This window comes from Carcharhinus amblyrhynchos, chromosome 7 (assembly GCF_965287045.1).
Source record: "Carcharhinus amblyrhynchos chromosome 7, sCarAmb.v2.hapA, whole genome shotgun sequence".
Classification (NCBI taxonomy): Eukaryota; Metazoa; Chordata; class Chondrichthyes; order Carcharhiniformes; family Carcharhinidae; genus Carcharhinus; species Carcharhinus amblyrhynchos.
The window spans coordinates 90,153,455-90,166,049 of NC_137330.1; the positions used below are offsets into that span (position 1 = coordinate 90,153,455).

Genomic DNA, 12,595 nt, shown 5'->3' on the forward strand with positions numbered 1-12,595 from the left:
TCACGGTAAAGAGGGTACTTATGGGACATGTCATTGCTCCGGTGTAACTTCTTTTCGTGCCAACCAAATAAACTAATCGAACAAACTCAGGGACAAAGCAAGAAGGGCAGCCTCCAAAAACAGGAGAACCGCCCGAACCAAAAAAAAAGCAAAGCGGAAAGTAAACTTAAAACATCAAACCAAAATTGCTCCGGTGTAAAACGACACGAAAATACCCCTAGTAAGTCTGATGTGCTGCTGAGGAGCGCGCGTCGACCGCGAGCACGCGGGGCGCCGCGCACGCGCACCGGCCGCGAGCACGCGGGGCGCCGCGCACGCGCCGTACAGGGGGTGGGTGGCGCGCTGTTGTGTTTCTCGGGTGCTCACCGGCGTGTAAGCGGTCACTGCCATCGGATTAAAGAAGCTGCAAGCGGACCACCCGTTCCCCCACTCCTTGGAGCTACCGACTGGGATTCGCCAGCGTTTCCATATTTAAAACAACAACAACAAAAAAAAACCTCTGACCGGGATTTTAGAGCCGGGAGAGAAAGCGGGAGGTGTCCCAGGGCTTGAGGCCTCCGCGCCGGGGACTCGCCTCCGATGTGACGGCGAGAAGGAGGAGAAAGGAAGAAGAAGAAGAAACAGCAGCTGGCAGCAACTGGGCAGCGGCGGCGTTACTCCTCCACCCGCTGCTGCTGGCAACTTGTGGTGTGGCTGTGAAATATCAGCATGTCAAACAGTGCCATCCCCCCGCGATGGCTGCACTGTCCAAGGAGAGGACAACCGGTGGCAGGTGAGGGGGGAGGGGGGTGGGTAGAGAGAGACCTGGGCTGTTTGCTGTCTTGGATCAGTTACATTGTACAATAATAACTGACATCAACATCTGGGCCGGGGAGGGGGGAAGTCTTCAACCTGTTTACCCACTCCAGCTGAATTGAAATGACAGTGCTGTTTGTTCAGCATCCAATCAGGGCAGGTAGCTGATTTCAAATAAATTTAAGAGGGAAAGTTTTAATCAACGTGTGTGGATGGTTCATTGCCCGCCTTCGACTTCACAAAATCCAACTCGTCCTCGTAAACGATATGTTTGTATGGTTTCTCAGTTGATAAACTTATTTTGTAACTGTCCAAATAGTTTGTTTAAATTAAGCCAAATTTTCAAAACAAGTAAAATGCAACATTGGTCGGCTGTTTACTACAATGTGTTTATTTAAAACTTTACTATGTAGCAGCCTCTGACGCCTTCTAGTGCTTCTGACTGGTGGGTTCACTTGAACTTGATTGTAGATAGTTACGCTGTGTATAGATGATTTTTCTTCACTGCTAAAAAACTGTAACCACGAATAATTTAAGTTCAAAGTTTATAAGTCACAAATAAGGCCTACATTAACACTACAATGAAATTATTGTGAAATTCCGCTAATCACCATACTACTGCACCTGTTAGGGTCAATGCACCTAACTAGCATGTCTTTCAGACTGGGAGGAAACTGGAGTATCCGGATGAAACCCACAGACACAAGGAGAACGTGCAAACTCCACACAGACAGTGACCCAAGCCAGGAATTGAACCCAGGTCTCTGGTGCTGTGAGGCAACAGTGCCAAACACTGCCACTGTGCCACACCCGATAGTTAAAGTTTATTTATTAGTCACAAGTATTATAAGTTATAGAAAATGTTTAAGAATCATATCACCTAGAAACAAGGCTCAAATATAGACAGCCAATCACAACACTGTTTAGTATCTTAGCTTTAACTGTAATGAAAACCTGGATTTTTAAAAAAAGTCTAATTTTTAAATGAGGGAATAGATCAGCAAAGGGACATGGCTAATAAATTATATTTAAAATCTTTTAAATTCAACCAGGTGGGTCTTTTCAAATTATCAAAGGAGGTGGGAGGAAACGGACAATTGTACGAAGACGCAAATTAGGGGCAGGCCATTTGGCTCTGTGAACCAGGTCTGCCATTTAATAAGATCATGGCCTATCTGATTATAGCCTCAAATCTACATTCCTGCCAAGCCCTGATCGCTTTGGCTGTCTTGTTATTCAAGAAGTGGAGTGCCTCAGGGGTCGGTGCTGGGGCCTCAGCGATTTACCATTTATATAGATGATCTGGAGGAGGGAGCCAAGTGTAGGGTGTCGAAATTTGCTGATGACACCAAGATTGGTGGAAAGGCAAATTGTGCGGAGGGTGTGGAGAGTCTACAGAAGGATCTAGATAGGCTGGGCGAATGGGCCAGGAAATGGCAAATGGAATTTAATGTTGGCAAGTGCGAGGTGGTCCACTTTGGTAGGAATAATGGTAGGAAGGATTATTACTTACGTGGAGAAAAACTGCAGCAGGCGACGGTGCAGAGGGACCTTGGAGTCCTTGTGCATGAGTCGCAAAAACCCAGCTTGCAGGTGCAGCAGGTGGTCAGGAAGGCGAATGGGATGCTGGCCTTCATAGCGAGGGGGATTGAATATAAAAGTAGGGAGGTCTTGCTGCGGCTGTATAGGGCATTGGTGAGGCCGCAGCTGGAGTACTGTGTGCAGTTTTGGGCGCCGTACTTACGCAAGGATATTTTGGCCTTGGAGGGAGTGCAGAGGAGGTTTACTAGGCTGATGCTGGAGTTGAGGGGGTTGAGCTATGAGGAGAGGCTGAATAAACTGGGTTGTACTCGTTAGAGTTTAGAAGAATGAGGGGAGATCTCATTGAGACATATAAGATGATGAATGGGATGGATAGGATAGAGGTGGAGAGACTCTTCCCGCTCAGAAAGGATAGTAGGACTAGGGGGCACAGCCTCAAGATAAAGGGGGGGTGGTTTAGAACGGAGTTGAGGAACTTCTTCACTCAAAGGGTGGTGAATCTCTGGAATTCTCTGCCCGTTGAAGTGGTGGAGGCTACCTCGCTAAATATTTTTAAGACGCGGGTTGATGGGTTTTTGATAAGAGAGGGGATTAAGGGTTATGGGGAGAGGGCGGGAATGTGGAACTGAGCCACGACTGATCAGCCATGATCTTACTGAATGGCGGGGCAGGCTCTAAGGGCTAAATGGCCTACTCCTGCTCCTATTTCTTATGTTCTTATGTTCTTAATCTAGCCACCAATGTTAAATGTTCAATGATCCTGCCTCCATTGCACTATGGGGAAGAAAGTTCCACAGACGCAGAATCCTCAGAAAAAACATTCTCCTCATCTCTGTCTTAGGTGGGAAGCGATTTGATTTATTGTTGTCACATGTTTGGAATACAGTGAAAAGTTTTGTTTCTTGCACTATACAGATAAAGCCTATTGTTCATAGAGAACGTAGGGGAGATGGAAAGGAGAGAGTGAGAATATTGTGTTACTGTCACAGCTGAGGTGTAGAGAAAGATCAGCTTAATATATGTTAGGTCCACTCAAAAGTCTGAAGGTAACAGGGAAGAAGCTGTTCTTAGAGTCATACAGGTTGCAGCATGGAAACAGACCCTTCATCCCAACTTGTCCATATGGCTCAGTTTTTACCATTAAGCTAGTTCCAATTGCCTGCTTTTGGCCCACTTGCCTGTATACCAATCTCACCCATGTAACAGTCCAAATGCTTTTTAATAATAAGAGGGAATTGTACCTGCCTCTACTACCTCTAGCAGTTAGTTCCAGACATTCACTGCTCTGTGTGAAAAAATTGCCCCTCTGGACTCTTTTGTATCTCTCTCCTCTCACCTTAAACATATGCCCTCTAGTTTTAGACTTCCTTCGGAAATATGCACCTCATTATTTTATAGACCTCTATAAGATCATCCCTAAGTCTCCTATGCTGGAAAAAAGCTCCCAGTCTATCCAGCCTCTCCATAACTCGAACCATCAAGTCCAGGGAGCGTCCTAGTAACTCTTTTCTGCACTCTTTCTAGTTTAATCATATCTTTTCTATACTTGGGTGACAAGAATTGTACACAGTATTCCAAGTATAATAAGGAGCATAGATAAGTAGATAGTCAGCATCTTTTCCCATAGGTAGGCCTCCAGTTGGAAAAACAACCCTCCACAATCACCCTCTGTCATCAAGATAATTTTGTATCCAATTGGCTACCTCACCCTGTATCTCGTGAGATTTAACCTTGTGCAACAGTCTACCATGCAATACCTTGTCAAAGGCCTTGTTAAAGTCCAGATAGACAATTACTACTGCACTGCCCTTATCTACCTTCTTGGTTATCCCTTCAAAAAAAACTCAATCAAATTCATGAGACAGAAGCCAGAGGGTGGTTGTCGAACGTTGTTTTTCAAACTGGAGGCCTGTGACCAACGGTGTGCCTCAGGGATCAGTGCTAGGTTCACTGTTATTGTCATTTATATTAATGATTTGCATGTGAATATAGGAGGCATGATTAGTAAGTTTGCAGATGACTCCCAAGATTGGTGGCATAGTGGACAGTGAAGAAGTTTATTTCTAATTGAAACGGGACCTTGATCAATTGGGTCAGTGGAGTTTAATTTAAACAAATGCAAGGTGATGCATTTTGGTGGATTGAACCAGGGCAGGACTTAGTTAGTGGTAGGGCATTGGGGAGGGTTCAGAACAAAGAGACCTGTGGGTACTTGTTCATAGCTCCTTGAAAGTGGAATCACAGGTGGACATAGTGGTGAAGAAGGCATTTGGCATGCTTGGTTTCATCAAACAGAACATTGAATACGTGAGTTGGGACGTCTTGTTGAAGTTATACAGGACCTTGGTAAGGCCACACTTGGAATACTGGGTGCAGTCCTGACCATGCTATTATAGGAAGGATATTATTAAATTAGAAAGAATGCAGAAAAGATTTACTAGGATGCTACCGGGACTTAATGGTTTGGGTTATATGGAGAGGCTGGATAGACTGGGACTTTTTTCTCTAGAGTGCAGGAGGCTGAGGGGTGATCTTATAGAGGTCTATAAAATCATGAGGAGCATTGATCAGCTAGATAGTCATATCTTTCCCCAAAGGTAGGGGAGTCTAAAACTAGAAGGCATAAGTTTAAGGTGAGAGGGGAGAGATACAAAAGTGTCCAGAGGAGCAATTTGTTCACAGGATGGTGAGTGCCCGGAACAAGCTGCCAGTGGTAGTAGTAGAGGCAGGTACAATGTTGTCTTTTAAAAAGAAGAGTTACATGGATAAAATGCATATAGAGGGATATGGGCCAAATGCGGGCAATTGCGATTAGCTTAGAGGTTTAAAAAAAAGGGCAGCATGGACGTTGGGCTTGAAGGGTCTGTTTCCATTGCTATAAATCTCTATGACTCTGTGACATGATTTTCTACTCACAAATCCATGCGTTGTGAGTAGAAGAGAGTGTCCCTAATAAGTCCTTACCTTTCAAAATGTCTGTAGATCCTGTTTCTGCAATACCGTCTAACAACCTAACCATTACAGATGTTGGGTTTACTGGCCTGCAGTTGCCAGACATTTCTCTACAGCCCTTCTTAAAGGCACAACTTTTGCCACCCAGCAATCTTCAGGCATCTCACCTGTGGCTGTCAATGATTTAAATATTTCTGCAATTTCCTCCCTAGCCTCTCGCAACGTCCTGAGAAACGCTTCATCAGGTGTCGGGGATTTATCTACATTGATGCGCTTTAAGACTTCCAGCACCACCTCTGCCATCTTATATTCCTCAAGACATTACTGCTTATTTCTCCAAGCTCCCTTACATCCATGCCTTTCTCAACAGTAAACGCTGATGAGAAATATTCATTTAGGACCTCTGCACATAGATGACCTGGTTGATCCTTAAGAGGCCCTATTCTCTCCCTAGATACTCTTTTGAGTTGGTTGGTACATGACTTTAGACTTTTGTATCTTTTTCCAGATGGAAGAATGTTGAAGAAAGTATGTCCAGGGTGCGCGAGATCCTTGATTGTGCTGGCTGCTTTTCTGCAGCAGTGGGAAGAGTAGATAGAGTCAGTGGATGGGAGGCTGGTTTGCGTGATGGTCTGGGCTACATTTTCAGCCTTTTGTAGTTTCTTGTGGTCTTGTTCAGAGCAGGAGCCATACCAAGCTGATACAACCAGAAAGAATGCTTTATATGGTTCATCTATAAAAATTGGTGAGAGTCATAGTGGACATGTCAAATTTACTATGCCACCTGAGAAAGTAGAGGCATTGGTGGGCTTTCTTAACTATAGCTTCAGCCTCTTTTTAAACTGTCCCCTAGCTCTGGTCTCTCCCATAACGGGGAACATCTTTTCAGCATCCAATTTGTCAATCTCCCCTCAGGATCTAGTATGTTTCAATATGATCACTTCTCTTTTTTATGAACTCCAATGGATACAGGCCCAGCCTGATTACCTCTTCCTCACAGGATTAACCTGTTCATTCTAGTTAAGTGAACCTTCTCTGAACTGTTTCTAATCCATTTATATCCTTTCTTAAATAAGCATACCAAAACTGTACAGAATATTGCAGAAGTGTTCTCACCGATGCCTTGTACAATTGTGGCAAAACATCCTTATAGTTATATTCCATTCCCCTTTCAAAAAATGACACACTTCATTTGCCTTCCTAATCACATTCTGTACCTGCATACTTTTTTTTGTGATTGGTATACCAGGATACCCAGATTCTTTTGTACCTCAGAATTCTGCAGTCCTTCTCCATTTAAATATTAAAACTATTAGTTTAATGAAAGTATTAGATTAATAACAATCTATTAGATTCAACATCACTTATGCTATGTCTGTTATGGGCTGAAGTTGTTGAATACACTGTTTAATTCAAAAGGCTGTAAGGTGCCTAATTGGAAGATGATGTGGAAGCTATTGGGAGGGTGCAGAGGAGATTTACAAGGATGTTGCCTGGATTGGGAGGCATGCCTTATGAAGATAGGTTGAGGGAACTAGGTCTCTTCCCCCTGCAGAGACGAAGATTGAGAGGCGACCTGATAGAGGTTTATAAAATGTTGAGAGGTGTAGATAGGGTGGATTCTCGGAGGCTATTTCCCAGGGCTGAAATGGTCACTACGAGAGGACACAGGTTTGAGATGCTGGGGAGCAGGTACAAAGAAGATGTCAGGTGTGAGTTTTTCACTCAGAGGGCAGTGAGTGAGTGGAATCGGCTGCCGTCGGTGCTGGTAGAGGAGAACTCGCTGGGGTCTTTTAAGAGACTTCTGGATGAGTACGTGGGATTTAATGGGATTGAGGGTTATAGATAGGCCTGGTAGGTATGGATATGATCAGTGCAACTTGTGGGCCGAAGGGCCTGTTTGTGATGAAGTGTTCTATGATGTGTTCCTCCAGTTTGCATTGGACATCACTGGAGCATTGCAGCAGGCTGAGGACAGAAATGGAAGGGTAAAGACAAGGTGATGAATTGAAATGGCAGGCGACTGGTATTTAGGCTTGTGCCTGTGCACTGAATGGAGGTATTCTGCAAAGCAATCACCAATTTGCATTTGGTTTCTGTGACGTAGAGAATACCACATCGTGAGCGCAAATATAATAGACTTAAATTGAAAGAAGTAGGGTGATAAAATCTTATGGTAAAATCATAATTGTTCATGAAAGCTAGTTTATGTGCTGGAAATACGATGAATATCATTGTACACCAAGCTATTTATGGTGACTGCATCATTTTGGAGAGCGAAAATGATGGCTGTACTCATTTTTTCAAAGCCACCTGTCTGCATTAATCCCTTTCCCTTCCTTTCGTATTTCCAGCAAGTGAGGTGCTTATGGCCTTATTTATCATCAAAAGTGATAACTCAGCTGCCACTGTTGCTCCCTCTTGGGCAGCAATCCAAACCTGGCAATGGTTTCTGTCCTCTCATGCCTTCTCTGAGCTCTTCCCATCCACACGTTGCACCTGCTGTGCCTTTGACCACAATACTGCTGACCACCTAAATTCCATTCCTTACTGCTCTTGGAAATGATAGTCTCTGGTCAGGCACTGTTTTGTGCTTTTTAATATCCTTTTAAAATCTCATTCCTTGTAAAATGATCATCTTAATCCCTCTATTCTTGAAGAGGACTGCCCTTTACCTTCCTTTTCAGTCCAAAGTCCTTGAGCATGGAGTTTAATATAAGGGTCTGGCACTAATAATGTTCACTTAGGACTGAGTATATTACCGACCATATAGTGATGAAAGAGAATACATGACCTGCACCTAGGGGACAGTCTGATTTTGGACAGAGCTGTGTGCTCAAGCAAACATGGAGTCAGTTCCAGCTTGAACCCATTACAGTTTATGTATATATAGTTCTTATCCATTAGCCCACTTAAGACTACCAAGATTTCATTAAGACCGACTGAACTGTATCCAGCATCCCACAACAAAACCACTTCCTAAATTTGTGCCCTTTTTCCCAGTTTGAATCTCTCCATTCAGCCTCTAATCAAAGCGACAGTTGGCATCCTTTGTGACTAGACACGTCTCCCGTGATTTCACTGCAGCTTTTGATATTAGTGGTCACACTATCCTCCTGTACCCCTCATCTATTGTCGAACTCAGTGGGATTTCCCTTGCTTGATGTTATGATTACCTGATTAATTGGTTGGAATTTTACCTTACGGACGAGGCTCACAGAACGGAATTCTCCTTTGGCCTTGGGCGGGATTTTATGAGCCTTATTGGAGTAAGATTGTAAAATAGCAGTAATTATATCCAACAATGATCTCCTTTTAATAGTGTTTCCTTCGGACCTACCTTTTTTTTCCTCACTGTTGCCCCTTGGTCCCTTAACCATACTTTTAGGCTAAGGGATGGCAGATTTAAAACAAAAATGAGGAGGAATTACTTCACTCCATGGGTTGTGAATCTGTGGAATTCTCTACCCCAGTGTTCCAGATGCTGGAACACGAAACAATAAATTTAAGGAGGAAATAGTTGAAGGATTGTGGGGAGTGGTCAGGAAGATGGCGATGAGGCCAAGATGAGATCGGCCATGGTTGTATTGAATGGTGGAGCAGACTCGAAGGGCTGAATTGCCTATTAGTTCTTACATTCTTTTTGATGATGCCATCTGTCGACATGGTGAATTGCTGCAATGTATTACATTCAGTGACTGCAGCACATCAGTAATGGAGAGGACTTATATTGAGAATGAGTGCCTCTCTGATCAGTTGTGTCCTGGATTGTGATGAGCTATACCCATCCAGGCAAGTGATGGGGGCTTTGTCATAGAAATAGTTTTACTGAGAAGGTGGAGTCTTTGAGGAATCAGGCATTGAACCATTCATCACAGAATGCCATGCTTCTAAGTTGCTTTGGTAGTCATGGCATTCATGAGGCTGACCTTGTTGAGTACGTGGTCAGTCATGGCACTTAAAGGCTTACCAACCATGTTACACTAAAAATTAAGGTCATAGCTGGCAGTGCTATTCAGAAAAGTTTCTTAATATGAAAGCTGCTCTAAAATGGAGAGCACTTTCCAAGAAAGTATTTGAGTAGAGGATTACGGACTTAGGCCATTTTATGTTGTGCATTAGATAATTGAAGTCCATTTGCAAAATAATTTTAGGTCTTTTTAGCTTTTATTTTCAGTGGAGAATAATTTACCCAAAAGGTAAATTGTTTAAAGAAAACACTTTATTTTGGATTTTTCTAAACTTCAAGAAAATTTGCAAATACTTTTTCTTTTAAATGATAATTTGCACAATTCATAAATATTATTTTGTTGTAAGGCTTATCATCAATGTCGCATTTCACCCCTAATTTAAAAAGAACCTCAGAAGAGCCAGTGTTTGCTATTGTGGCGACAGCTAATTTCTTGCTTTAATGGTAATACTATATATACCTGTGTAAACATTATACAATACCTATATTGAAGATTGTATGAGCATTCTACCTCTGTTTTCTGAATAGCCATTTTGTGCAGAATCTTTTCGGTGGGAACATTCTTGGATATCTGACAGTCATTGAGGAAAGCCAGAACCCTATATTTTGGGGGAAAAAAAATTCTCCTGTGGCTCTTTTATAGCTTCTATCCTTTTCAGTTTTTTGGGTGGTGATGGTAGAAGACGAAGTGATTGCAGCAGTAAAGGGAACAATGGGCCAGATGTCCCAACAATCTTTCCAACAACTAGCAAATGAGATACCCATGTTAATTCCAACAATTCTCTGTCCTTTTAATAACTAATCTTGTGGATTTTTGTGCATTTGGGTTCTATGGGGTGTTCAGCTGTTGAGACGATAAAGAATTCTAGCGATAGAACCACTCATCATAATTAGGTCTGGATTGTAGTGGACCAACCTCTCACCTGGTTTTCGGAGAAGGAATACTTGCCGGTTTACGAACAAAGTAATCAATTTTCTGCTGCTATAGTTAGTAATCAATAATGATCATTTTGAACTGGTGACATTGGTTGTGCTGAAGCACCTAACTTATGCCTTGTAAGTTCTGGACAGGTTTCAGGGAGTCAGGAGATAGTTACTTGCTGCAGGATTCCCAGCCCCTGATTTGCATTTGTAGCCACCATTTTGTATGGTGAATCCAGTTCAGTTTCTGGACAATGATAACCCCCAGGATATTGATAGTGGGGGAATTCAGCGATGATAATGCCAAGATGGAATGGTTAGATTCTTCCTTGTTGGAGATGGCAATTGTCTGGCTCTTCGGTGGGGAGAATGTTACTTGTCACTTGTCAGCCCAAGCTTGGATAATGTCTAGGTCTTGTTGTATTTGGACATGGACTGCTTCAGTATCTGAAGAGTCGTTCATGATGCAGAACATTGTGCAATCATCAGCAAGCATCCCTCCTTCTGAACTTATAATGGAGGGAAGGTCATTGATGAAACAGCTGACGATGGGTGGACCAAGGACACCACCCTGAGGAAGGCCTGTAGTGATGTCTTGGAATTGAAATGATTGACCTCCAACCATCACAGCCATCTTCCTATGTGCCAGGTATGGCTCCAACCAAGTGAGAGGTTTCCCCCCAACTCCTGTTGACTCCAGTTTTGCTGGGGCTCTTTGATGCCACACTTCATGTCAAGGGCAATCACTCTCACTTGACATCTAGCATTTAGCTCATTTTGTCCATGTTGGAACAAAGGCTGTAATAAGGCTAGGAGGTGAAAAGCCCTGACAGCACCTAAACTGAGTGTCAGTGAGCAACTTACTGCTAAGCAAGTGATGACTCTTTCGGTCACTTTACTGATGGTTGAGTATAGGCTGACAAGGTAGTAATTGGGCTGGGCTGGACTTGTTGCATTTTGTGCACAGAACATGCCTGGGAAACTTTCCACATTGCTTGGTAGAGAAGGGTGTACAAATTGTACTGGAATAACTTGGCTAGGAACGTGGCAAGTTTTGGAGCAAAAGTCATCAATTCTAGTGCTGGAATGTTGTCAGGGTCCATAGTCCTTGAGGCTATTTGTATCAATAAAACCACAAAATTGGACGTGGGAAAGAAATATTTCAAAATGGGGTTAGTGTACCTTTAAGAGATTAAAAAAAAAATCATGATTTCTGCAGCTCACAGCTTCAGTGATGTCAATATTGCCAGCATGACTGGAAATGTCCTTTTGTTGCTACTTAGGAGGCTTAAATGGGGTTGTTTGTGTTTACTCTGGGATTAGTTTTCTGATCCTATGTTGTTAGGAGAATGGTCATGTGTTTTAGGATCCTTTTTTCAGTGAGTTTAAGGTTTCATTTTGGATTTGGCTGCAGTTAAAATTAGGTTTTAGAAGGGACAGCAAGCGAAAAAGTTTTTCCTCTCCCCCTGTTGTTTTGGAAACTCTGCTGCTTATCTGAAAGAAAGGTCTTGTTTTCTTGCAGTAAAGATTCTGCATTTGGTGGCTTGACCAAGCTTGGATATTTGGTCTCTTTTGGTGGTCTTTTCCTGGGGTTCAGAGAAGCTGTTTTGTCTTCAACTTGAGTGAATCTGCAGGACTGCAGATTTCGACCAAAAGATTCAATTTCCAGTATCACGTGAGCATTAGTCTTTGTTGTGTTGAACTTGTCTAAAGGGTCTTGACTATGGAAAGTTTTTGTTTTGGTTTTGGTTGGAACACATTAGATAAATATAGTTCTTTGAGAAGGTGATCAAAGAGGTGGATGAGGGTAAAGCAGTTGATGTGTATATGGATTTCAGTAAAGCGTTTGATTAAGGTTACAGAAGATACGGAGGCATGGGATTGAGGATGATTTAGCGGTTTAGAAATCAGAAATTGGCTAGCTATAGGAAGGCAGAGGGTGGTGGTTGATGGGAAATGTTTATCTGGAGTTCAGTTACTAGTGGTGTAACGCAAGAACCTGTTTTGGAGCCACTGCTGTTTGTCATTTTTATAAATGACCTGGATGAGGGCGTAGAAGGATGAATTAGTAAATTTGGGACGACACTAAAGTCAATGGAATTTTGGACAGTGCAGAAGGATGTTGGGGGTTACAGAGGGACATAGATAAGCTGCAGATCTGGGCTGAGAGGCGGCGAATGGAATTTAATACAGAAAAGTATGAAGTGATTCACTTTGGAAGGAGTAACAGGAACGCAGAGTACTGGGCTAATGGTAAGATACTTGATAGTGTGAATGAGCAGAGAGATCTTGGAGTCCATGTGCGTAGATCCCTGAAAGTTGGCACTCAGGTTGATAGGGTTGTTAAGAAAGCGTACGGTGTGTTAGCTTTTATTGGTAGAGGGATTGAGTTTTGGAGCCATGAGGTCATGTTGC

General features: G+C 42.9%; 2 protein-coding genes across 2 annotated transcripts in view; one reads left to right on the forward strand and one right to left on the reverse strand.

The window, feature by feature from the left end:
* pnrc1 (proline-rich nuclear receptor coactivator 1) overlaps positions 1-12,595 on the reverse strand; it is a 206,983-nt gene that overhangs the window by 67,451 nt on the left and 126,937 nt on the right. The gene's annotated exons all lie outside the window — the stretch shown is intronic.
* rngtt (RNA guanylyltransferase and 5'-phosphatase) overlaps positions 331-12,595 on the forward strand; it is a 372,001-nt gene continuing 359,736 nt past the window's right edge. The window contains exon 1 of the mRNA XM_080192775.1: positions 331-772. Within this exon, the coding sequence (XP_080048901.1) occupies positions 709-772 (64 nt within the window). The 5' untranslated portion in view covers positions 331-708. The remainder of the gene's footprint in view (positions 773-12,595) is intronic.